The 25,580-nt window shown below is 36.3% G+C and overlaps 1 protein-coding gene across 1 annotated transcript in view; it reads right to left on the bottom strand.

Moving 5' to 3' along the window:
* Window positions 1-20,198, bottom strand: part of LOC141401825 (cubilin homolog) — a 47,379-nt gene extending 27,181 nt beyond the window's left edge. The window contains exons 1-11 of the mRNA XM_073982348.1: window positions 19,659-20,198; window positions 16,691-16,794; window positions 9,710-10,109; window positions 9,416-9,652; window positions 8,608-9,360; window positions 8,228-8,551; window positions 4,883-5,045; window positions 4,570-4,823; window positions 4,141-4,505; window positions 3,951-4,066; window positions 6-186 (exon numbers count right to left, since the gene is read on the bottom strand). Coding sequence (XP_073838449.1) covers window positions 6-186; window positions 3,951-4,066; window positions 4,141-4,505; window positions 4,570-4,823; window positions 4,883-5,045; window positions 8,228-8,551; window positions 8,608-9,360; window positions 9,416-9,652; window positions 9,710-10,109; window positions 16,691-16,794; window positions 19,659-20,198 — 3,437 coding nt within the window. The remainder of the gene's footprint in view (window positions 1-5; window positions 187-3,950; window positions 4,067-4,140; window positions 4,506-4,569; window positions 4,824-4,882; window positions 5,046-8,227; window positions 8,552-8,607; window positions 9,361-9,415; window positions 9,653-9,709; window positions 10,110-16,690; window positions 16,795-19,658) is intronic.
* Between the last annotated feature and the right edge of the window lie 5,382 nt (window positions 20,199-25,580).

Below are 25,580 nucleotides of genomic sequence, written 5' to 3'. Positions count from 1 at the left end.
CTTACCTTATCTCCAAAAAATCACCAACACATTCTTCTTCTAGGGTGAAATTTTGAACCTTTAGTTCAATTTTAAAACCCAATGGTGCTGTTATCACCCAGGTACAATTCATATCAGCCGTGTAAGGCTGTGGCCAGTTGGGCGACTTGATAACACCATATGAAGTTTTGTATTCACCTCCACAAACTGGAATTAGAAAATAAATTGGAAAATGAGTTTTGTGAGCATTGTGGAAATGTAAATAGCATTCTTTTAATAATTAGAAGTCATTTTTTCCAGAGATTTTCCTTACACTAAAATAGAGAAACTAACTAATATTTTCCATATTTTGCAGGAGAGAGTACATCTTTATAAATAAAAATCAAGTGTCGTTTGTAGGTAACTGTATCAAATCAGAACAGCTGGACCGATTTAGATAACTTTTTTTTAATGTTGGTTATAACTATAGTATTTAACCAAAACATGGGTAAATACCCGATAAATTCCATTTTGGGGTGTTTATTTGGGTAAATAAATTTTAATTTGAAATCAAAATTTTGTTTTTCTGCCAGACAGAAAATCAAAAAATACCAGGACTAAACTTTTTACATGTCAAATCGGTCGTTGGAGTTGCATGTGCGAAAAAGTAAACGAAGAATGCAAATATTTTAGCTTTGTCGAGGAGGACTTAAATCTCAAAATTATCCACTGAAATCGTTGGTTAATCCATCAGTTTCGATCTAGGATTTATGTTTTTCTGCATGGAGAACTGCAACAAACCGCTCTAAAAGCTCTGAAATATCAAAATTATGCTGTCACAATATATGAGAGATTTACCAAAATATGGACCAAAATTGGTCATATTTTAAATTGCCGCGTATTCGAAAAAAGGTAATTTTATTCATAGTCAGCTAAAATTTGCAAAAGCACTGCGTTTTCGCATCTAATTTGATGATTTTAGTTTCTGTAGATACTCACATATTGGGTAAATACCTGGGTATTTACCCATTTTTACCCATTTTAATGGGTATTTACCATTTGGGTATTTACCCAATTCCCATCTCTAGTCATAACCCAACTTAGGTTTTTAGTTTCAGTTTATATTTTTCTACAAAAGCTACATTATGGGTGCTCAATTAATTCACGTAATTTTATAGCTCATACTTCAACCATTCCAAAATGGTGCCATTTGTTATAATACCTTCACTGGGTCCAGAGATATTGACCTTAGAATGAGAGAAAAATTTAAAATTTAGAAGAAAATGTTGTTCCCATTCCCTAGATTTGAACCTGTCCATAGGAGAAAGTCTTAAATCCCCGGCCGAAGGCCGGCTACTTAGAGAAAATTTATACTTTAAAAGAAAATGTTGTTCCCATTCCCTAGATTTGAACCTGTCCATAGGAGAAAGTCTTAAATCCCCGGCCGAAGGCCGTCTACTTAGAGAAAATTTATAATTTAAAAGAAAATGTTGTTCCCATTCCCTAGATTTGAACCTGTCCATAGGAGAAAGTCTTAAATCCCCGGCCGAAGGCCGGCTACTTAGAGAAAATTTATACTTTAAAAGAAAATGTTGTTCCCATTCCCTAGATTTGAAACTGTCCATAGGAGAAAGTCTTAAATCCCCGGCCGAAGGCCGGCTACTTAGAAAAAAATTTACTTAAAAAAAGTGATGAATTTAGAAAAACTTTTTTAATTTATATACATATCTCTGGACCCAGTGAAGGTATTATAACAAATGGCACCATTTTGGAATGGTTGAAGTATGAGCTATAAAATTACGTGAATTAATTGAGCACCCATAATGGGCCCTTTTTCGACTTTTTGAGGGTTTTATGGAAAAACCCGGGTCCAAAAAGAGGTATTTTGGTTATAACTTCTGAACCCCTGGAGATAACCCCATCATATGACCACTTGTTGTAAGCTTTCCAACGATACCCATTTTGTAAGAATCGGTTCAGTAGAACCGGGTCTATCGGGTACCGGGTACCCGGACTTTCGGGTCGAATAACCGGGTAACCGGGTCCGTCCCCCAAGAAAATTTTATATTCCCGTAATCAGCGTAAAAATACCTACCTCTGGAAAAAATTTCAAAAAAATCGGAGAGTTTTTACTAAACTAGATTTGTTCCCAAATATTATTTTTGGTAAAAATATAGGCATATCTTGACTATAAGTTTTGATATATAAATGGTTATAATTTTGTTTTTAAAATATTATTTTTGAGAATTTACAAAATGTCAAAAAAGTGGCAAAGCCTCCCCACCCATGGGGCAGCTTCGCCATCGATACGGAACATTATCTAACGGACCCTAAAACTACAATTTACCAACTTCTTCCTAAAATATCAACATTATGCGAAAAAGGAACATGTTTTCTATTGAATAATCAAACATGATTCTAAAATTCACAAAAGAGATAGATTCTAGTACTTAATTGAACTAGGTACCTTGAATTTAGGTACAAAAATCATAATATTACTAAAACAAGATACGTTTAGGATAATATTTGAACTTCACATTATAGTGTGGTATATCTATGGTATAAAGAATTTAAGTTAAACGTGACATATTTCTAACATTAACCCACCACACCCCTATCATGGCGTAGGCGCCCCACCCCTTCCATATTTCATAATGTTAATATATTGACATTAGTAATTGCTTTTGTCATGCGAATTATTGGGATTTATATTCTTCACTAGTTGTCTTCTACCGGTATAAAATATGTTTTTATTATCACAAAAGGTAAAGAAGATATAACAAAATATAAATACCAAAATTATTTTTCCCAATACCCTGAAAACATAAAACCGCGTGCGTCCGCTATCATACCTATGACGCAACTACCAACTTTTGGGAGATAATAGATCTTCATTAAACTCACAATTTAGCCTTTAAGGGATTTTTTCTAGGACTTGAAGTTTGCCAGAAAATCGGCGCTGGCGTAGCCGCCCCAGTGGCGAAGGCGCCCCATGTTACCATATTTGCAAATTTCCTTAAATGATGAGGTTCAACTCTCCATCAGCCATGAAAAACTAAAAACATATAAGTCCCAATAAGCGGGAGAATACGACTTTAATTTTTTATAATTATAATTTATAATTAGATTTCTTTACGATAAAGAAGAGGGACATGGACGATAATAAACACCATCAATGTGCGAAAAAATCCGACAAGCCCGTAAGAGAAAACAAATGATACAGACAAAATCTGTTGACACATTTAAAATTTTTGCTATTTCAATGTATATTTTGACTGGACTAAAGTTTATAGCCACATTGGCTAAAATTGTGTGGTATTTAGATTCCGTTGGAGTTCTAACCTTCAAAAAGTTCCAACGTCGAAAAAAGACAACTCGGGGTCTCTATTACGAGAAAATTGCCCGAAACCTGCAAGAAAATCCCTACCGCCACTATGTGTAGCGGCTGGTGCGCACTGGCTAGGATTTGTCATTAGAAGTAATTTCCTGAAAGCGCCTATAAATCCCATGTGCGCAAAAGAGGTTGGGTGCCACAGTGGTGCAATGGTATGCACACCCGCCTTGCACGCTAAAGGTCGTGGGTTCGATTCCCATGCCAGACAACATCACATCCAAAAAATATCCCTCAGTGATGTTGGCGACATTTCCTGAGTATTTCATCCATGTAAAACTTCTCTACAAGTGGTGTCTTAGGACACGCCGTTCGGACTCGGCAATAAACAGTTGGTCCCATATCATTGAGGTGATAAGAATCGGCGTGCACTCATTGAAATGAGAGAAGTCTCCCTTGTCCCATTTGGGATGTTTGTAGAACAATTATATTATTATTATTATTAATAAGTTTTTTGGTGGGTGTGTCACTGATTAGAAACGTACTATATTGCAAATGGGACGTTCCTTCAATCGGATCTATTCAATTCAATATAAGTAATTGTGTTTTTCTAGTTTGGCACGATTCATTGTAACTTGAAATAGCTTACGACTAAACTTACCATTTTCTGGAGAAATAAATCGGTAACTTGGACCATACACATAAGCTCCTTTGCCTATTATCAGTGTGATACGATTGTGTGGAAGAAGCTCCCTGAATGTTCTACTACGTGTCACACTGTAAATATAAGTATAATGTAATTATTTGTTTTGAATGTGTAGTCATAGGTTTGCTTGCATCCTGATCCTTACTTCTTTAGCAAATAATCAGATTCACCATCAACATTTGCATATAAGAGAGCTACGAAATTATCTTCATTGTCCCCATCCAATTTAAGTGCATGGAATGATAGTAAAATATTCATTCCGGCTGGTGCTTCAAATATATATTTACAAGATTTCTCTCGCACTATGGTTTCTTCAGCAAAGTATCCAGATTCTTCGGTAAAAACGCCACCACAATAAATTTCCTCAAATGAATATTCTATGCGAATGCCACGAGCCTTAACTGAATTGTCAGCGGCATGAAATATGATTGTCATTTTATTTAATTCCGATACAAGTTCCATGGGGGAGGCTTTATAGTAACGACGTTTATTGGAATTTGATAAAAATACCTTAAATGAGACAAAGGGGAAATAAACAGTTATCCGTAAAGGTAAAAGAGTCTTTAGTTTTTACCTCAAAATAAGTCATGGAATTATCTTCAATGGCTGTTGCTGTATTGTTGAGACTTGTTAAATCTTCTTCCGCATCATCCAAATTTGAAGTTTGTTTTATCCCGGCCAATGAAATATCAGTAAAGTTGGCACGTACCACCGTCTTAGCTGGTCCATAAATGTGATATGTACAGGTAAGATATTCTGTATAGGCATTTGGATAATTCGGTGTTGTTATTACTCCAGATTCTGGACCAAAGTAACTAAATTCACAGACTGAAAGGAGAATTTTAATTGCTATTCGAAGGATCAATTTTGTTTGGGTAGTTTCTTACCTCTCGAATATTTGATTTTGAAGGGAATCTTTGCATTACCCTTCTCAATTGTGTTCTTATATCTGATCAGCATAAAATTCGTTGATGACGATATTTTTTCAACTGTTCTGCTAACGCAGATAAATTTCAGACGTGGATCCTCATCAGTTTTACCATCAAAAATCTGCAAAAAAATGTTTAAATGTTATTTGGTTCAGGTAACATCTATTGCTAATATTTTTGGCGCTATCGTCAGGATAAACAAATAAAAAATAAGTAAGTATATAAGTAAGTAAGTAAACATATAAGTAAGTATGTAAGTTAGTAAGTAAGTACGTAAGTAAGTAAATAAGTAAGTCAGTAAGAAAGTAAGTAAGTGAGTAAGTAAGTATGTAAGTGCGTATGTAAGTAAGTATGTAAGTAAGTCAGTCAGTAAGTATGTAAGTAAGTAGTTAAGTAAGTAAGTGTGTATGTAAGTAAGTAAGTATGTAAGTAAGTATGTAAGTTAATAAGTAAGTATGTCAGTAAGTATGTAAATAAGTACGTAAGTAATTATGTAAGTAGGTACATAAGTATGTAAGTATGTATGTAATTAAGTATGTAAGTAAGTCAGTCAGTAAGTAAGTAGGTAAGTAAGTAAGTAAGTAAGTATGTAAGTAGGTAAGTATGTAAGTAGGTATTTAAGTAAGTATGTAAGTACGTAAGTAAGTAGGTAAGCATGTAAGTAGGTATGTAAGTAAGTAAATAAGTAAGTAAGTAAGTATGTAAGTAAGTAAGTATGTAAGTAAGTATGTAAGTAAGTAAGTATGTAAGTAAGTAAGTAAGTAAGTAAGTATGTAAGTAAGTAAGGAAGTAGTTAAGTAAGTAAGTACGTATGTAAGTAAGTATGTAAGTAAGAATGTAAGTAAGTCAGTCAGTAAGTATGTTAGTAAGTAAGTCAGTAAGTATGTAAGTAAGTATGTAAGTTAGTATGTAAGTAAGTATGAAAGTAAGTATGTAAGTAAGTATGTAAGTAAGTATGCAAGTAAGTAAGTAAGTATGTAAGTAAGTAAGTCTGTAAGTAAGTAAGTATGTAACTAACTAAGTACGTAAGTAAGTGAGTAAGTAAGTGAGTAAGTAAGTAAGTAAATACATAAATTTAGTAACATAGCGAAAAAATTCCATCATCTTCCGATATTATAAATATTTAACCCTTTGTGGCCCGATGTTGACTGTGGGCAATTTTGCTTGTTTGTGTATGCGTATTTCCCACACCGTTAGAGATATTTATATACACTAAGTGGGTGTCGGTAGGTTGATTCGGACATGAAATATTTAAGTGATTTTATAAAAGGCCGTTAAATGTCAAACGAATTGAATAATTGCAGCCAATATTTGACATAATAAAAAAAAAAAACATACAATTGACGGCTCCAAACAGTAGTTATAATTTTTTCAAATTTGGAAGTTGCCTGTGGCCAACATTGGGCCATTGTGGTAATTAGGTTACATTAGTGAAAGTCGAAAATGGTGGTTAGTGGAATCCCAGCAAAATTTGAAGGAAGGGGTTCCATGCGATAAAATCACGTCATCGGCAGATCCGATCTTTTCATTAGCATTTGAACCAATGCAAAGGAAGTCGTGAAAGATCCGATCTTTTCATCAGCATTTGAAATAGGATCTTTTGGGGTCCACGCTCATATAAAATTCATGGATGAAGATGCTAAAAAGATGGCATGCCAGATCACTTGCACCCATGATTGAATGGCATCTTTGGCATCGAACATTTTGCTGGGATTTAATGAAATACAAAGTGTCATTGCGACATTCGGGTTTGTGAAATATGTTGTATTTATTATATTATTTGAAGATTGCACTTAAATTAAGAGGAGATTGACACATTTTTTGGTGAATATAAATATTACATATTAGTAATTTGTAAGATATCAAACGAATATCTGTTCAAATATCGATGATGATAATTTTATGTTTTTGATGTAGATCAATATTATCAGCTTTAGAGTCTGCATACAAAATAGAAAATATTTTTATACCCTCCCTATGTGGGGAGGGTATTATAAGTTGGTTTTGGCCAAAAAGTTTGCAACGCATCGAAGTAATGGTCGTAGACCCATACTTATATATACCAAAATGAATGTCTCGACGAGCTGAGTCGATCTGGCTATGTGTGTCCGTCCGTCAGTCAGTCCGTCCGTCCGTCTGTCCATCTTAACCTTGTAATCACGCTACAGGTCGCAATTTTGATCGGATCGTCACGAAATTTTGGATGTTTATGGGGGTCCCGGAGGGGAAGAAGCCTATTGATTTTGGCGATGGTCGGATAATATTTAGGGGTCGGAATTGGCAAAAAACTTATGTGGATAAAAAGACAACGTTTCTTTCCAAAACGAATATCTCAGCTTCTATACGGGGTATACCAAAAGCAAAACCTGACAATAAAAGTTGAAAATATCACCTTTCTAATGGTGTAAAGTAGGTTCTCGTAGGTGATCAAACAACGAAGATATCACAACAGTCGCAAATAAAACCCATAAAACCCGTTGGTTGTCGTCTTTTCATTTTTGCTATTTTAATAATAATGACGAATATCACAGCTTTGGTTCGGGACCTTCCAAAAGCAAAGTCTGACAATGAAAGTAAAAAATACCATCATTACAATGATGTAAAGCAGGCTGGCGTAGGTATCCAAATAACGGAGATATCGCAATAGTCGGGAATACATCCCATTTTTCCACTTTTTTGGAAATCAGGCTGCAGGTCGCAATTTTAATTGGATCGTCACGAAATTTTGAGTGTTATTGGGGGGTCCCACAGAGGAAAAAACCTTTTGATTTTTGATAATGGTCGGATATTATTCAGGGGTAGGAATGTGAAAAAGAAATATTTGGAAAAAAGATCAACGTTTTATTTCAAAGTTAATATCTCCCTTCTGTAGCAGGTATATCGAAAGCAAAACCTGGCAAGGAAAGTAGAAAATATCACCTTTACAACGATGTGAAGTAGGTTGTCATAAGTGGTCAAACAACAGAGATATCGCAATAATCGGTAGCACCCCTTTTTCCATTTTTGTGCAATCGCACTACGAAATTTTGATCGAATCCTCACGAAATTTTGGGAAAGAGAAAGAAGCCTATTGATGGTTGGCATACATCCCACAACCAAACATAACACCTTCTTATTCCACCATGGTTTACATTTACGAAATACACTCGATTCCAACTGTCAAATCCTTTGCATATACTCCATTTTTTCGCAGAGGACTTATTTTTGCAACTACTAATCATAATAAATATGAAAAATATTATTATCTCTTTAGAAAAAAATCGGGGTTCAAAGGGTTAAATTGGTAAAAGCAAATAGAGTTACCTCGAGACTATTCAAATTGCAATTTTCTTCATCCGAAAATTGCATTTCATTAAATTCCAATTGGATTTGTGTATTTGGTGGTTGCTGTACAAGATATAAACATATGGATGGTTCACTGGGCCCCACAATGACTCCAGAAGCCTCGGTAAATACACCTCCACAATGAGGCGTTGATGATTCCACTTCATAGTGTAATTGGAATGAACTGTCGGACATATAGCGGTCGGTATGGAAATGTATGACAAGTTTATTGGATGTTGATTTCAAAGGTCTTGGTGTAGAGGTTTCGCAATATTGCTTTAGCAACAAATCACCATCATAAATCTAAAATAAGAGTTTCTTTTAAAAGTCTTTTTCTCAAAGTGATTAATTTATACTACCTTCAAAGAATCGCCGCGACACTCTGGTCGAGAGCCAGTGTTAATCTCATAGATTCGCAAAACAAAACGATAACCATACGGTGCCATTAATTCCCATTGACAGTCTCTATTGGCTGGAGATTTACCCGGATATCCAGGAGATCGTATAACTCCCTCATCACCCATTTGCAGATCCAACGAGTCCCCACACACCGGCGCCTGTGAATGCCATTTCATGTGAAATCCTGATTTTTGTGTGGCATTATCACTGCGAAACCAAAAGAACAATTGATGTTGCGAGGACAGAATATTACCACCCAATGGTAGCTCTTTTCCACAAAAACGACCCAGCATTTGGGCTGACAATGAATTGCCATCGTGAATTTGCAACCAATCATGGCTGCATTCTGGATCCTCTTCCAAATCGAAAGTTGTAAAGGTGAGATTTATTATTTCTGCAGGTTGCCGGCGTATAATCCAAACACATCTTTCTTGGGGAGCATATTCAGTGGCGTTTTCTGTAGGATAGGTTAGTTCTCCTGCAGATTCTCGTAGAATGGTGGAACAAACACTGCGCACAATTTCACAATGTTTGCCTGTAGTGCCACGCTTACAGGCACATTTATATGATTGATTGCCAAGAGGTTTACAGGTGGCATCATTTTTACAAGGGTTGGGGTGGCAGCCATCCACAGTTTCACATAGGGCTCCTGAATAGCCTTCGGGGCATATGCAACTTGTGCCCCGGCCGGTTGTCAAACAGGTGCCATTATTCTGCAAACCGTAAATTAGCAAGATACAAAAGTTAAATATGCCTTTTATAATTTACCTGGCACAAATGATTTTCACAAGAGTCCTCAATTGGCTTAGTATGACATCCCTTTGACCCAAAGCCATGACCAAACATGCCATGGGGACAAGTACAAGTTGCCACATTGGAAATATATTCACATTTCGCCTTGGGATAGCAAATGTTTTCGGCATCACAAGAGTTTGAGGGGGCCAAATCACACGAATGTCCATCACCCACCCATCCCACAGGACATTTCCCGCAATGATAGGAGCCCTGGAAGAAATTGCATGAAAAGCCAGTATGGATATGTAAATGTTTATTCACGCCTACCTCAGTATTGATACATCTGACTTTGGGCTGTAAACTACAGCCACCATTATTGACGGCACATTCGTCTATATCATAACAGGTCACACCATTGCCCGTATAACCTGCAGGGCAAGCTCCACATTTAAAGCTTCCGGGTAAATTGATACATTCGCCATGGCATGGATTCCTAGATTCTTCACATTCATCTACATCAACATCACATGTCGGTGAGCTGATGGTGCTGTTAGCGCCCAATGTGGTATTTTTCGTCCAACCCTGATCACAGATGCAGGTATAGCCTCGGTCGTTATTTGCTGGCACACAAAAACCATGTCCACATAATTCCTCAGCTTGATTTTGTTGACAGATGGAATTTCGTAAGCGGCAGTGCGTGCCCGAGAATCCTTTAGCACATGTGCATCTTAAAAATATAAAAAATTGACTTGACCAAACTGAAAAAATGTTGGACTGGCAGTAAACGGCGACGAGACCATGTTAATGGTATTGACGCGCAATGTGTACACAGAACAGTTGGTATATACCATTTTGACGTATTTAATGACGTGGTTTAGCTTGGCACCGCCATAGACACAACAAACAAAATCAGTTGTGAAATAAGAAGAAGAATAGCACTGGCAAACAAATGCTTTGGACTAAGTTTTACATATTAGAAGCTAAAAAGATGGACTCTCCCGTACAACAGGCTAACAAGTAAAAAAGCATTAAGTTCAGCGTGTTGAACATTTTATACCCTCCACCATAAAATGTTAGTTTGTTTTCTTAGCTGTCCACAATTTTAGGTGGACATATTTTGTGATCACGCATACCCAAATGCCTAATACGGCAGAAAATGTTGCAAAAAATTTCGTCAGTCGAGATCCTTTAAATGGGGGCTATATAAAAGTGTGGACCTATTTTGACACTTTTTCGTGGAGAAATTTTTGTGAACACTGGAAACCTCAAATTATAAATTACAAATAGTTCGGTCAACAAATATAGTTAAACTCTTCAAAATACATAAAATCGGGAGGTATTGTTATATGGGGGCTATACCAAAACATTGACCTATGTTAAACATTTTTGGTGGTGTAGTGACCGCAAGGACCCTCAAATGACAAATTATGCCCAGTTCGGTTAAAAATGTTATCTAGAATCCTCAAAATACCGACAATCGGGAGGTACCGTTATATGAGGGCTATACAAAAACATGGACCTATGTTGAACATTTTTTGTGGAGTGGTTTTGCGAGTACTGGGTACCTCAAATGTCAAATTAGAAGTAGTTCGGTCCAAAAATGGTGCTAAAATCCCCAAAATACCGAAAATCGGGAAGTGCCGTTATATGGGGGCTATACAAAAACATGGACCCTTGTTGACAGTTTTTGGTGGAGATAACTTGCGACCACTGGGATCCTCAAATGGTAAATAAGAGGTAGTTCAGTCCAAAAATATAGCGAAAATCCTCAAAATACCGAAAACCGAGAGGAACCGTTATATGGGGCCTATGCCTAAACATGAACCTATCATGACGATTTTTGGTGGATATGTCTTGCAACCCCTGGGATTCTCAAATGCTAAATAATATGTAGTTCGGTCCAAAAATGTAGCGAAAATCCTCAAAATACCGAAAACCGAGAGGAACCGTTATATGGGGCCTATACCTAAACATGAACCTATCTTGACAATTTTTGGTGGAGATGTCTTGCGACCCCTGGGAACCTCAAATACTAAATAAGATGTAGTTCGGTCCAAAAATGTAGCGAAATTTCTCAAAATACCGAAAACCGAGAGGAACCGTTATATGGGGCTATACTCAAACACGTGCCTTTGACATGAAGACTGCTAAAGATATCATTACCACATAACCATTTGCTTCTCGTTGGCAGACTTCATGATGAGGGTCGTATGTGGATAAATATGGGCCACATAGACCTGCGGTTTCCTATAGCCCCCTTCTGTGACCTTCTATACGTATTAGGTTAATTATTCAACCGATTTTGCTGCAAATTGGTATATTTAGGTTTCAGTGGATGGATAACATATGTACAAAATATTGTCAATATCTGTTCGCGTATAGGTATAGCCCCCATTGAGCGGTACCGGTGAATATAACATATGTATTTTAAAGATTCCAAGCACATTTACCAATCTATTTGTTTGGTATTTTGGTATTTTATGTTCTCCGTAGGTAGAAAACCGTTTTGCGAAATATTAGCAACGTATTTTCTCGTTTTGCTATAGCCCCAATATGATTTGGGATACTTAAATGGTGTTAGGTAATTATTGCCAACCGAGTTTGGTTTACTTTAAAATTGGTCTTCATTGAATAGAAAATATGCAGAGCATAGATCCTTGCTTTGGCCCCTCCCCCAAGCAACCACATACGTTAGTAAATGAAAAAAAAATTTTTGGAGATTTTTTATTTTTAGTATAGTGTATGCCTGCTCATACAACTACCCATGGTACAATCATTAATTAATCTAATAATTGAACCATGCAACTACCCAGTAGAAAGTGTCTTGAAGACAACATTGACGAATCTTTTAAGACAATGATATATCCCTGAAGACACCTTGCAGACAGCAATGTGAAATCATCGACGAAATTTTCACACAAATGTCCCAGTATTCGTGTAAGACAACTTGAGCGACAGGGTAAGCGAAGCTGTCACTGACGACAACTTCGATGACTATACTCACTACTTTTCGTTGATGACATTTTCGATGACTAAAACCCCCATATTTCGTTGACCACTGTTCCACAGTCCCTGTCCCGTCATAAACGATTATAAACACGCCTCTAAAAAGACTCGAAAAAGAATCGCAAATTAATCAACAAATCACCAATGAATGATTGAAATACGACTCGAAAAAGACTTTATATACCATCAGAAAATGGGCAAAAATTACCCGAAACTAATGCAGAGGAAGACTCATTTGTGATTTGTTTAGAAGAGTCGCCTGAGGTTACGTTTTTCCTCCCGACAAAGGAGTCATTTATGATCAGAAAATGAGTTCATATTTGAGCTTTTTAATCGTGCAGTCGGATCAACAAAGACTCGAATTTGATTATAATTTTCAAAAAAATGTTGGCTGGGAATTTCGGAAATTTCGTTAACGCACAGATACAATCATAAAAAATTGCGCATATTTGCGCCATTCCGAAAAAATCTAATTTTTCTCAACTAAAATATGAAATATTTTTATATGGAATTGCAAGGTTTACTCGCACTAAATTTTGTTCCGCCGTATAACCGGGACTCTTATTTATCAGACTAAACCAACACCTCTCAAATATGTTTGCATTATTCAGAAACATTCACGGCTTTCCTCATGTGAATTGAGAAAAATTTAATTTATGTAAGTTTCAAAAAATAAAATTTGGAATGAAATATATGCATATGGGACTATATATACATCTGTACCGATTTGTTTGAAAATTGGCTCAATGTTTTTTTAGGCTAGTTCAGGTTGCATGTGTCAAGTTTCAGTGATTTTGGTGCATTTTTATCTCACATCAGACGCGAATATATGTGGAAGCTGCATCCAAATCTGGACCGATTTTCATTATTTTCTATAGGATTAATCCTTGTACAGAAGATATGCTTTGTGCAAAATTTTATATCAATACGACTACAAATGAGCTTTCTAGGGCTTTTGATCAAATTTTAACACAAATTTCCCCTCTGTGCAACGTATCGTCGACGAAAATGTCATCGAAGAGTCGATTTTCTACTGGGTAAAAACATGTTTTGTTATTGTGTTTGTTTTGAAACAAAAACATTTTGATAGTTTCCCAACATATCTTTCAGTCTGATTTTATAAAATTTACGAAAAACAATTCGTATAAATACATTCTACAATTACACGGATAAGCTAATAATCAGCATACACATTCATTATTTTCAAGAGAATTAATTTCTTCTAATTAATTTCTTGTTGGAATCGAGCTTGATGATCAATCAATATTGCAAGTGAAAAAGGAAAGCCGACGACGATTCGAACCCACACACCCACCATTATGTGACATGACATGTTTCGACTTTGGTAAAGTCTCCTCAGACATATCGGATGTGGAGCGGCTTCGCTGTCCTCGAACTTTTCTTCTTTCAAATGCATTTTGTTTTGTTTTTTACAACAACAATGGGGATTTTCCCATTTAGATGTGCTTTCATGACAAACGCTTAGCGCTGCCTTTGAAAGTAACTAGTTTGGCTCTGAACGCTAAAACGCCGTGACAACACTTTTTACCTGTGTTTTTCAAGGACCTGGGTTCAAACCCCAGCCTGGCTCAGCTGATTTTAGTTTTATTTGAAAATTTTGCCTTTTTTAGGCGAAGATCATTTTTAGTATTAATTATTAATTAATTTCTTGTTGGAATCGAGCTTGGTGATCAATCAATAATGCAAGTGAAAAAGGAAAGCTGACGACGATTTTAACCCACACACCCACCACTATGTGACATGACATGTTTCGACTTTGGTAAAGTCTCCTCAGACATATCGGATGTGGAGCGTCTTCGCTGTCCTCGAACTTTTCTTCTTTCAAATGCATTTTGTTTTGTATTGATATAACATACATTTTACAAATTGAACGTTTCGACTGAATAATCCTCAGTGAGGATATGTTTATCTTATTACACGGTTCTGCAAATGAGTATATCGCCTAAAAGCTTTGTTCGTTTTGTTTTTATACCCTCCACCATAGGATGGGGGTATATTAAGTTTGTCACTACGTTTGTAACTACTCGAAATAATCATTGTAGACCCCACAAAGTATATATATTCTTGATCAGCGTGCAATTCTACATCGATATAGCCATGTCCGTCCGTCTGTCCGTCTGTCTGTCTGTCCGTCTGTCCGTCTGTGGAAATCACTCTAGCGTCCGAACGGATTGACGTAGGTTGATGAAATTTTGGGAAAATATGTTATATTTACGTAGGACTTTTGGTATTGAAAGCGGGCTATGTAGGTCCGCGCTTTCGTATAGCCCCCATACAAAATGACGCGTGACGCGTCGTCGTTTTAAGGAATTTTTAAGATATTTGGCCCATTTTACCACCGAATTGGTTGTAATTTGGTACTTTGTGTCTCCAGAGGCCAAACAATATTCCTACCAAAGTTGGGTTATATAGGTCCACGTTTTGATATAGCCCCCATATAAGGCCCCATATAAAGTACGCGTCGTTTTAAGGAATTTTTAAGATATTTGGCCCATTTTACCACCGAATTGGTTGTAATTTGGTACTTTGTGTCTCCAGAGGCCAAAAAATATTTCTACCAAAGTTGGGTTATATAGGTCCACGTTTTGGTATAGCCCCCATATAAGGCCCCATATAAAGTACGCGTCATTTTAACATATTTTGAATGTATTAGACCCATTTGACCACAGAATTGGTTGTAATTTGGTATTTTGTGTCTTCAGAGGCCAGAAAACATTCTTACCAAAGTTGGGTTATATAGGTCCACGTTTTGGTATAGTCCCCACATAAGACCCCTTATAAAGTACGCGTCATTTTAATATATTTTGAATGTATTAGACCCATTTGACCAAAGAATCGGTTGCAACTTTGTATTTTGTGTTTCCAGAGGCTAAGAAACATTTCTACCATAAAATGTTTATATAGGTCCACGTGTTGATACAGCCCCCATAATACAAATCTCCCGATTTTCGATATTTTGAACGTTTTAGCCTCATTATCACACCGATATGGCTGAAATTTGGTATTTAGTCTTCTTTAGGCGTACAAAACTTTACCCCAGAAATTTGTAGGTATAGGTCCACGCCATCATATAGCCCCCATAGAACGGTACCTTCCGAATTTCGGTATTTTGAAGGTAGTGGCCACATTAATCCACCGAAACGGCTGAAATTTGTGGTGGAGGGTATAAAAAGTTCGGCCCGACCGAACTTAACGCTTTTCTTACTTGTTAGCTTTGTGCTTTGTTTTAGGTACTTAACGATGTCCATTTTTTCCACAAAATGTGAATGAAATTCGCAAGAATAGCCATAAAACTATTAAAAGCAACATTTCTTAGTATTGGTGAACCCATTTTGGGATAAAAGAAACCAATATTGACGTCTAATGCCGGTTCTTCTATCAAATTTTCAAAAATATACATAGATATATGAATATTCCAATGACTTTCTGAAAAAGTCGCATATCTCACAAACCTGCAGCTAATTTTTGGTTTGTCTATAGAAAAATATCCTACATCTCAGAAAATGTGCGATTTATTCTGCAATTCACCACAATACATAAAAAACCTCCAATACATATAAAAAATAATTTAGTAGGCTTTTAAAAAAGCATATTTTTGGGGACCGAATAGCAACCAAACTAAATTAGATATTCTATAAACGCCAAATAATCCAAAAATTGTAGAGAATTATAACAGTAACAAACACTATAGTCAACTAACGTACAATATTAATTTAGCAAATCTAGAAGCAATTTTTTAAGAAAATAAATATTCTAAAACAAAAGTGCAACTTTTAAGTGCATTTCTAGTTGTTTCGCGGGGTAAATCGCAAAACTGAATATGAGGCATTAGTCGTGGGATACTTAGCAATAGAATTCAACGAGAATCTCATTAGTTTTATGTACTTTAATTTTTGAGTAAAGTTCCACTAAAGTTCCCATATTTCGCACTGTGTGACGTAATTATAGCTTAAAGTACTCAAAATATGAAATTTTTTCGATATATATTCACCACAAATATTTCAAAAACTTTTTGTGTCGAGCGTACAACAACTCCTTGACATTTTAGTGTCGAAAAATCCACAACAAAATATATTTTTCTATCCGAAAATAACGAAATTCTGGCTAAAACTCGTAAAAAACGATTTTGAGCTATATCTCAAGAACAAGAGCTGATGGAGAAAAACCACGACCGGATTTGAAAATAACTCTGCGATTTCAGATTTCAGAAAAAAATTAGGTTGAAACAAAAGTCGTGTTGACCAGTGTTATACGCTTACATAATCTTATAATATTACTTACTTGTAGCTGCCAGGCATATTGTGACACACAGCATTGTTTTGACATCCCAAATCAGTACCAGCCAAAAGATAACATTCGTCAATGTCTTCTTCGCAAGTTTTCCCCTAAAAATTAAAAAAAAAACTGATTAGAGTAAAGCTAGGTAACGCCCCTCAAATTAATAATGTAGGCCGGCATGATTTCCAAAATATTTAAAACATTAAATAGACGTTAAGGCTATGGCATATCAAGCGACGGGCTCTTCCGCATAAGTAATAACCGGCAGTTTTTATACCCTACACAACTATGTGGGGAGGGTATTATAAGTTGGTTTTGGTCAAAAAGCCTGTCACGCGTCGAAATAATTATATATACCAAAATGAATGTCTCGACGAGCAGAGTCGATCTGGCTATGTGTGTCCGTCCGTCTGTCTATCTAAACCTTGTAATCACGCTACAGGTCGCAATTTTAATCCAATCGTAACCAAATTTTGTGCGTAGATGAATGCCCCGGAGGGGAAGAAGCCTATTGATTTTGGTGATGGTCGGATACTATTCAGGGGTCGGAATGGACAAAAAACTTATTTGGAGAAAAAGTCAACATTTTATTTCAAAGCTAATATCTCCGCTTATATATGGGGTATATTAAAAGAAAAACCTTCTAATGAAAGTAGAAAATATCACTTTGCAATAATATAACGTAGGTTGTCGTAAGTGGTCAAACAACGAAGATATTACACTAGCCGCTAATAGAACCAAACTTTTCATTTTTGCGAATTTAATAATAATGACGAATATCACAGTTTTGGTTGGGGACCTTCCAAAAACAAAGTCTGACTATGAAAGTAGAAAATCCCATCTTTACAATGATGTTAAGCTGGTTGGCGTGGGTGGCCATATGACGGAGATATCGCAATAGTTGGTAATACATCCCATTTTTATACCCTCCACCATAGTATGGAGGGTATATTAAGTTTGTCATTCCGTTTGTAACACATCAAACTAATAATTTGCGACCCTATAAAGTATATATATTCTTGATTAGGATAAAATTCTAAGACGATCTAGCCATGTCCGTCTGTCCGTCCGTCTGTTGTAATCACTCTAGCGTCCGCAATAATTGAGATAGAGTGCTGAAATTTTGCACGCGAGGGTCTTTTTTCCATAGGCAGGTCAAGTTTGGTATAGCCACCATATAACGGTACCTCCCGATTTTCGGTATTTTGAGAATTTAGCCACAATTTGTAACCGAACTATCTGCAATTTGACATTTGAGGTTCTCAATGGTCATGAAACATCTTCACCAAACATCGTCAACATAGGTCCTTGTTTTGGTATGGCCCCCTTATAACCGTACCTCCCGATTTTTGGTATTTTGAGAATTTTAGCTACAATTTTTAACCGAACTAGCTGTAATTTGCCATTTGAGGTTCTCAATGGTCATGAAATATCTCCACTAAACATCGTCAACATAGGTCCATGTTTTGGTATAGCCCCCATATAACGGTACCTACCGATTTTCGGTATTTTGAGAATTTTAGCCACAATTTGTAACCGAACTATCTGAAATTTGACATTTGAGATTCTCAATGGTCATGAAACATCTTCACCAAACATCGTCAACATAGGTCCTTGTTTTGGTATGGCCCCTTATAACCGTACCTCCAGATTTTCGGTATTTTGAGCATTTTAGTTACAATTTTTAACCGAACTAGCTGTAATTTGACATTTGAGGTTCTCAGTGGTTATGAAACATCTCCACGAAACATCGTCAACATGAGGCATTAGTCGTGGGATACTTAGCAATAGAATTCAACGAGAATCTCATTAGTTTTATGTACTTTAATTTTTGAGTAAAGTTCCACTAAAGTTCCCATATTTCGCACTGTGTGACGTAATTATAGCTTAAAGTACTCAAAATATGAAATTTTTTCGATATATATTCACCACAAATATTTCAATTTTTTGGTATAGCCCTCGTATAACGGTATCTCCCGATTTTCGGTATTTGGAGAATTTTAGCTGCAATTTTTAACCGAACTAGCTGTAATGATCGGTATTTTGAGAATTTTAGCAACAATTTTGTCTATTCAAAAATAATCGTCAATATAGGTCCATGTTTTGGTATACGCCCCATATAACTGTACCTCCCGATTTTCGGGAGTTCTCAATGGTCACGAAATTTCTTCACTAAAATTCGTCAACATGGGTCCATTTTTGAGGGTCTACATTGTTTTGATGAAACTACCCCCAATTTGACTCTTAAAGTTCCCTGCAGCTATAAAACTTTTCCGCCAAAAAATTTAATGATAGGTTGATTTTTTGATATAGCCCCGTAGGTGGTACCTTTTAGCTAGCTGAACACATTTTTTTAGATTAGATTAGATAACACTGTGCAACAAAATGGAGGCGAAAGTCTGGGGCACGGAAAATTCCTCTAGGGGAGGAAAGGCCTTGGTGAGTATATTATGAACCCCGAAAAATATCAGCTTTAAAACGATGTGAAGTAGGTTGTCATAGGTGGTCAAACAATAGAAATATCGCAATAGTCGGTAATGCATCCCTTTTTCCATTGTTTGTGCAATCACACTACAGGTCGGAATTGTGATCGGCTACTCACGAAATGTTGGAGGTTGATGGGGCCTCGCAGAGAAAGAAGCCTATTGATGGTTGGCGTACATCCCACTTTTCCATTTTTTTATTTGAGTTGTACTGACTGACGATGCACTTAAATGCGTTTCAACAAAATTGACTGTATTAATGAAGACATTCAGAGCAAAGGCGCTAAGCTATCCCAATTTTAATATTTTGAATTTTATCAGTCAAAAGCTTATGCACAGGGGTAGTGGTGTCGGCCTCGACCCGGCTATAGCCTTGGCTCACTTGTTATTTTTTACCAGAAATTACATGATTGCGTACAAAAATAATAATTCAAACGGAATAGATAGGAGTATTAGAAAATATCCAACATAAATTGTCTAAAACATACCGTCCATCCTTCGGGACATTCACAGTGATATCCTTTGTATAAATCATAACAAGTTCCACCATTTTTACAAGGTTCCGTTGTTTCGGCGCATTCATCCTTATTAACATTATCTTCCAATGCCGAAAGACGTCCATTTAAGCGCCGCAAACGTGCCAATTGACGTCTTATTATTCGTGGAGCAATGGTACTCCTTGTTCGATTTTCCAGCATCGAGAAACGTCGAGCTAATCTGTGGATATCATCACGGAGTTGATAAATTGTTTCGCCGTATTCTTCAGTGGTGGGAACCTTTAATGGTTTTACTTCTCCATCTAATGCGGCGGGAGTGTAACGTTCGCGTATCTTTTCCATTAGGTTAACATTGTTTAGTAGCAGATTTGAGTCATGTGTTAAACGTATGCTGATATTGCGATCAGTAGCAGCTTCGAAGATTAAATTGCCATTTTTGGAAACAATTTTTGGTTGGCTTTCATAGTCGGCAGCGATGAGATACACTTTTAACAATAATATCCCCAAACAATGGGTTATTGATAATTTCATTTTTATTATTTTGTTTTTAATTTATTTAATTAAATCTGAAGAATGTTTACATTTTATTTTCAAATCATCATCATTTTCTGATAATTATTGTTTTTTGTCCTTTAAACAAAAAAATACAAATTATTTGTCACTTAGAATTATTCAATCGCTTAATCCTTTTTAATATTTTATCTTCCTTTTGAAAAATTGTGTATTTCACTTTTTTCTGAAATATGATTATTTCTTATTCTGTTATGCTTGTTATTCCTTTATCCTTTTTTGTTTTTTAATGTATTTTTTTTCTATTTTATTTCCACAATTTGTTTCACCAATCGTATTGAAAGTCATCCGTGAACTGTCTGCTGTTTATTAAAAACCACTAATATTTATAAAATAGTGGGCGTCTATTCTAACGCCGAAAATGAGACAATCTATTTAACTTTGCACTTGCTTCTGACATGGTAAACACTACCCGAGGGGAATTTGATAATTTGGTTTTCTCAAGGGATTTGTATATTTTGGGGAATAACTTCAAGTGGTTTTTTTAACTATGTGCAAGATTTTGTTTCAAATGGGGGTGTGTTCTTTAATAACATTTGGAACATTTAAATTACATACATTTTTAAAATTCAATTAGCATGTGTTGTTTTTTCTTCTTCAATGCTACTGTACATTTTAAATGCTCCCTATGGATGTTAGGATGACTATATGTCAGTTTAAAAAATAAAATAAATCTCTCCCCCTTCGTAAATGATTTAATTGAAGCAAAAATTGAAATTGATAATCATTTACTCGAGGTGTTACAGACATTGGTTTGTATTCCACTTTGTTTTGAATCAGAATTAGTTTTTTTTTTGATAATATTCCCAAAGTTTAACTAAAAATATGCAACACAAATACAGTCGAACCTGGATTATCCGTAAATCGATTAACCGGGAACCTCCATTATCTAGGATAAAAAAATGTTGGTCTTGTTTCGATTGCCTCTATCTGTTATATAAAACTCAAATGGCGTTCGTACGTGAATCAAAAACTCTATCAATTTACAACTGATTTGTTTCGCGTTTGTCTTAAAATGTTCGTATTTATCCAAGGAAGGATCTGATGTATTTTATTTTTGAGATATCGTGAAGATTCCTCGAAAATTTGCAAAAATATATTTTGAAGAAAGTTAATTGTTTCCTCACATTTCGTTGGAGGGTTTTGTTGTCGACTTGCTTATTTCCACCTTTTTTAAATTTGTTAGGGCGAAAAATCCGCTAAAATTTTCAAAAATATATCTTGAAGAAAGTTAATTATTTCCTCACATTTCGTTGCAGGTTTTTGTTGCTGACTTGCTTATTTCCACTTTTTCCAAATTTTTAGCGAAAAGTGTATATGACGAAAAGTCAAGAAAAAAATTTAACATTGATGAAGCCAAAGTTAGCACTGTTATAATTCGCGAAATATTGCAGTGTACCACGAAATATGACCACAGTTGCATCAAACGAAGTGTTTTTAATCAACGCTGAAAAATGTGGCTAAACATTTAAATTTCACGGAAGCTATGACCGCGTAAATGAATAAAAACACGTAAATGGTGAAAACACATTGAAGCAAAGGAGTTTTTTTACGTTGTTATTCGATTGACGGTTAAACTGTTTAAATAACGGATATCTGTCCAATGTAAAAGTAGAAAAATAAAAATGAAGATTACACTTCTGATGAATCACATTTCAAAATTTCCATTGTATCCCCCTTACGCATAATTTCATATGTATATTGACAATGTAGCCCAGACTGCATCAGAGTAATCCACTGCCAAAGGCCACAACATAGTGCGATATTTTTTCGAAAAACCCTATGTTTGCGGTACAGTAGTTACAATATCCTGGAACTCCAAGATATTTTAGTTTTTAGACGGTCCGGATCATATAAATCATAAATCGTGAAAATCCATCCACTAGAACGGCGAAAACAGCAACTGCAAAAACCGAAAAATGTCCGTAAAATGTTTTTGGAAATATCGCGGATTTAGTCGCGTTTTCTGTGGATCGTTTTCTTTTCAATGAAGAAACTGACACATAGCTCACGTTTTTGCAAAAACAGCGGTTTAAAAAATTTAGTGGCATGGGAGCTGTATCCGATTAATACCAACAAGTAAGAAAAGCGTTAAGTTCGGCCGGGCCGAACTTTTTATACCCTCCACCACGAACTGTATTGAAGTGAATTCCAAAAATTCCGAAAATTGGGAGATATCGTCCTATGGGGGCTATATGAGGGCGTTGACCTATACCGACAAATTTCAGGTGGAAAATTGTATACCCTTAACGAAGACTAACTACCAAATTTCAATCATTTCGGTGGGATATTGAGGTCACAACCTTCAAAGGAGGTACCGTTCAATGGGGGCTATATGAGGGCGTGGACTTATACCTACAAATTTCTGGGGGAAAGTATTGTACCCCCAAAGAAGACTAAATGCCAAATTTCAGCCATTTCGGTGTGATAATGAGGCTAAAACCTTCAAAATACCGAAAATCGGGAGGTATCGTCCTGTGGGGACCAGGGTTTCGGAGTCGAGGTATTTTTGGCCCGACTCCGACTCTGACTCCAGACTAGTTTTTTTTCACGACTCCGGCTCCGACTCCGGGTCCACTCCGAGAGTGAATTCCTATACCACTAAAAATGAATAAGATGTGCACAAATTTTTAATTTTTTCCTATATTTTGGCCGATATAGGCTAAGACCATGTCTATATTATAGCCTTTTGCAGGGTTAACCTGACCGATTTCACGTATCTTTTGTACCACATACGCTATATATGTCCGATTTCGATGAAATTTGGAATGTGTGACTGAATTCGGTCTAGAAATAAATGTGCCAAATTATATCGAAATCGGTTCTGATTTGGATATAGCTCCCATATATATTTTCGCCCGATTTCACGTGTTTGCTGCACCAAACACGCTATATACGTCCGATTTTGATGAAATTTGGAATGTTTGACTGAATTCGGTCTAGAAATAAGTGTCCCAAATAATATCGAAATCGGTTCAGATTTGAATATAGCTTCCATATATATTTTCGGACGATTTCACGTATTTTCTGTACCAAACACGCTATATAGTTCCGATTTCGATGAAATTAGGAATGTATGACTGAATTCGGTCTGGAAATAAATGTGCCAAATTATATCGAAATCTGTTAAGATCTGGATATAGCTCCGATTTATATTTTACAAATTCACAGTGGTGTAGGGTATCATATAGTCGGCCCCGCCCGACTTTGATCCTTTCCTTACTGGTTTTTATTTGAGAAAGTAACGGGTAAAACTGATAAAGGACAATGAAAACGTGAAAATGTCGATTTCTTGGATATGGGAAACCTACATATTATTTTCGGTGGAACATTTTTGTAGAAAATTTAATTTTGTTTTACTTTTTGGGTTCAAGAACAAAAAGGACATGGAGGAACTGAGCTAGAAGGACAGCATATTTGACAGAAAGGTTCCTCATTCCATTGAAACTGAAAACATGTTATCTAAAAATGAGGAAACAATATCTCCAAACAGAGATATAAAACTATTTTCTCAATGATTGATGGGGCTCAATCAAAAAAATCATTATGTTATAACTCAGAAATGGGATCCTTTGGGGTTCTCAATTGGGACTTTCATTCCCAAAAGGAATTTTCCTCCCCCAGATCTTAACTTCCATTTTGTGTCACAGGGTACTCAATAAGGTTTCCCATAGAGACCACAATGTATTTAATAGAAGACAAGTAAAAAGTCTTTTAGTTCGGCCGGGCCGAACTTTTTGTACCCTCCACCATAAAATAGTCTTAATTAAAATGGAATAATTAGGGTCCTTATACAATTTTAGGTGGAACAACTTTTCGACAATAGATAGACGCCTACTGCCTCCCACTATTGCTTAAATTACACTGTGAACACAAATGTTGGGGCAGATATATTTCCTTTTGGAGATGAAAGCCATTGGCGTGTGTATATTAAAAACCCCGAAGGACAGAAGCGCCGTGAGTCGAACTTCAGTGTTATGGCGTGATGAAGTTTTTGCAAGGGGCCCTGTAAGCCATCATGAATTAGCATTATATCTTTGTTTGTTGTTTTTGTAGAGCACTTAAGCAACAGTGAACAATGATATAACGCTAATTCCTGATGGCCCACAGGGTCTCTAACAAAAATTTCATCACGCCATAACGCGGAAGTTCGACTCACGGCGGATCTGTCCTTCGGGGTTCATAATATACACACCAAGGCCTTTCTTCCCCAAGATGAATTTTGCGTGCCCCAGACTTTCACCTCCATTTTGTTGCTTAGTGTTATCTAATCTAATCTAAAAAATGTGTTCAGCTAGGTGAAAGGTACCACCTACGGGGCTATATCAAAGAGTCAACATATCTTTAAATTTTTTTTTGGCGGAAAAGTTTTATAGCTGCAGGGAACTTCAAGAGTCAAATTGAGGGTAGTTTCATCAAAACAATGTAACAAAAACAAAAACATTGTTCCACAACATCCCATACGGGACAAGGGAGACTTCTCTCATATCAATGAGTGCACCCTGATTCATATTTAACTCAATGATATGGGACCTACTGTTTATCGCCGAGTCCGAACGGCGTGTCTTAAGACACCACTTGTGGAGAAGTTTTTCAAGGCTGAAATACTCAGGAAATGTCGCCAACATTACTAAGGGGTATTTTGCCACCGTTGAAAAATGTTTGATGTTGCCTGGCCGGGGAATCGAACCCCCGACCTTCTGCGTGCAAGGCGGGCGTGCATACCATTGCACTACGGTGACAATGTAGACCCTCAAAAATGGACCCATGTTGACGAATTTTAGTGAAGAAATTTCGTGACCACTGAAAATTACCGAAAATCGGGAGGTACAGTTATATGGGGGGATATACCAAAACATGGACATATATTGACGATTATTTTTGAATAGGCAAAATTGTAGCTAAAATTCTCAAAATACCGATCATTACAGCTAGTACGGTTAAAAATTGCCGCTAAAATTCTCAAAATACCGAAAGTCGGGAGGTACCGTTATATGGGGGCTATACCAAAACATGGACCTATGTTGACGATGTTTGGTGCAGATATTTCATGACCACTGGGAACCTCAAATTTCAAATTGCAGATAGTTCGGTTACAAATTGTGGCTAAAATTCTCAAAATACCGAAAATCTGGAGGTACTGTTATATGGGGGCTATACCAAAACATGGACCTATGTTGACGATGTTTGGTGTAGATGTTTCATGACCACTGAGAACTTCAAGTGGCAAATTCCAGCTAGTTCGGTTAAAAATTGTAGCTAAAATTCTCAAAATACCGAAAATCGGGAGGTACCGATATATGGGGGCTATACCAAAACATGGACCTATGTTGACGATGTTTG

The sequence above is a fragment of the Musca autumnalis genome, unplaced genomic scaffold, assembly GCF_047663935.1.
Source record: "Musca autumnalis isolate F117 unplaced genomic scaffold, ASM4766393v1 scaffold_4, whole genome shotgun sequence".
Taxonomy (NCBI): Eukaryota; Metazoa; Arthropoda; class Insecta; order Diptera; family Muscidae; genus Musca; species Musca autumnalis.
This window is presented reverse-complemented; position numbering and strand designations above follow the sequence as displayed.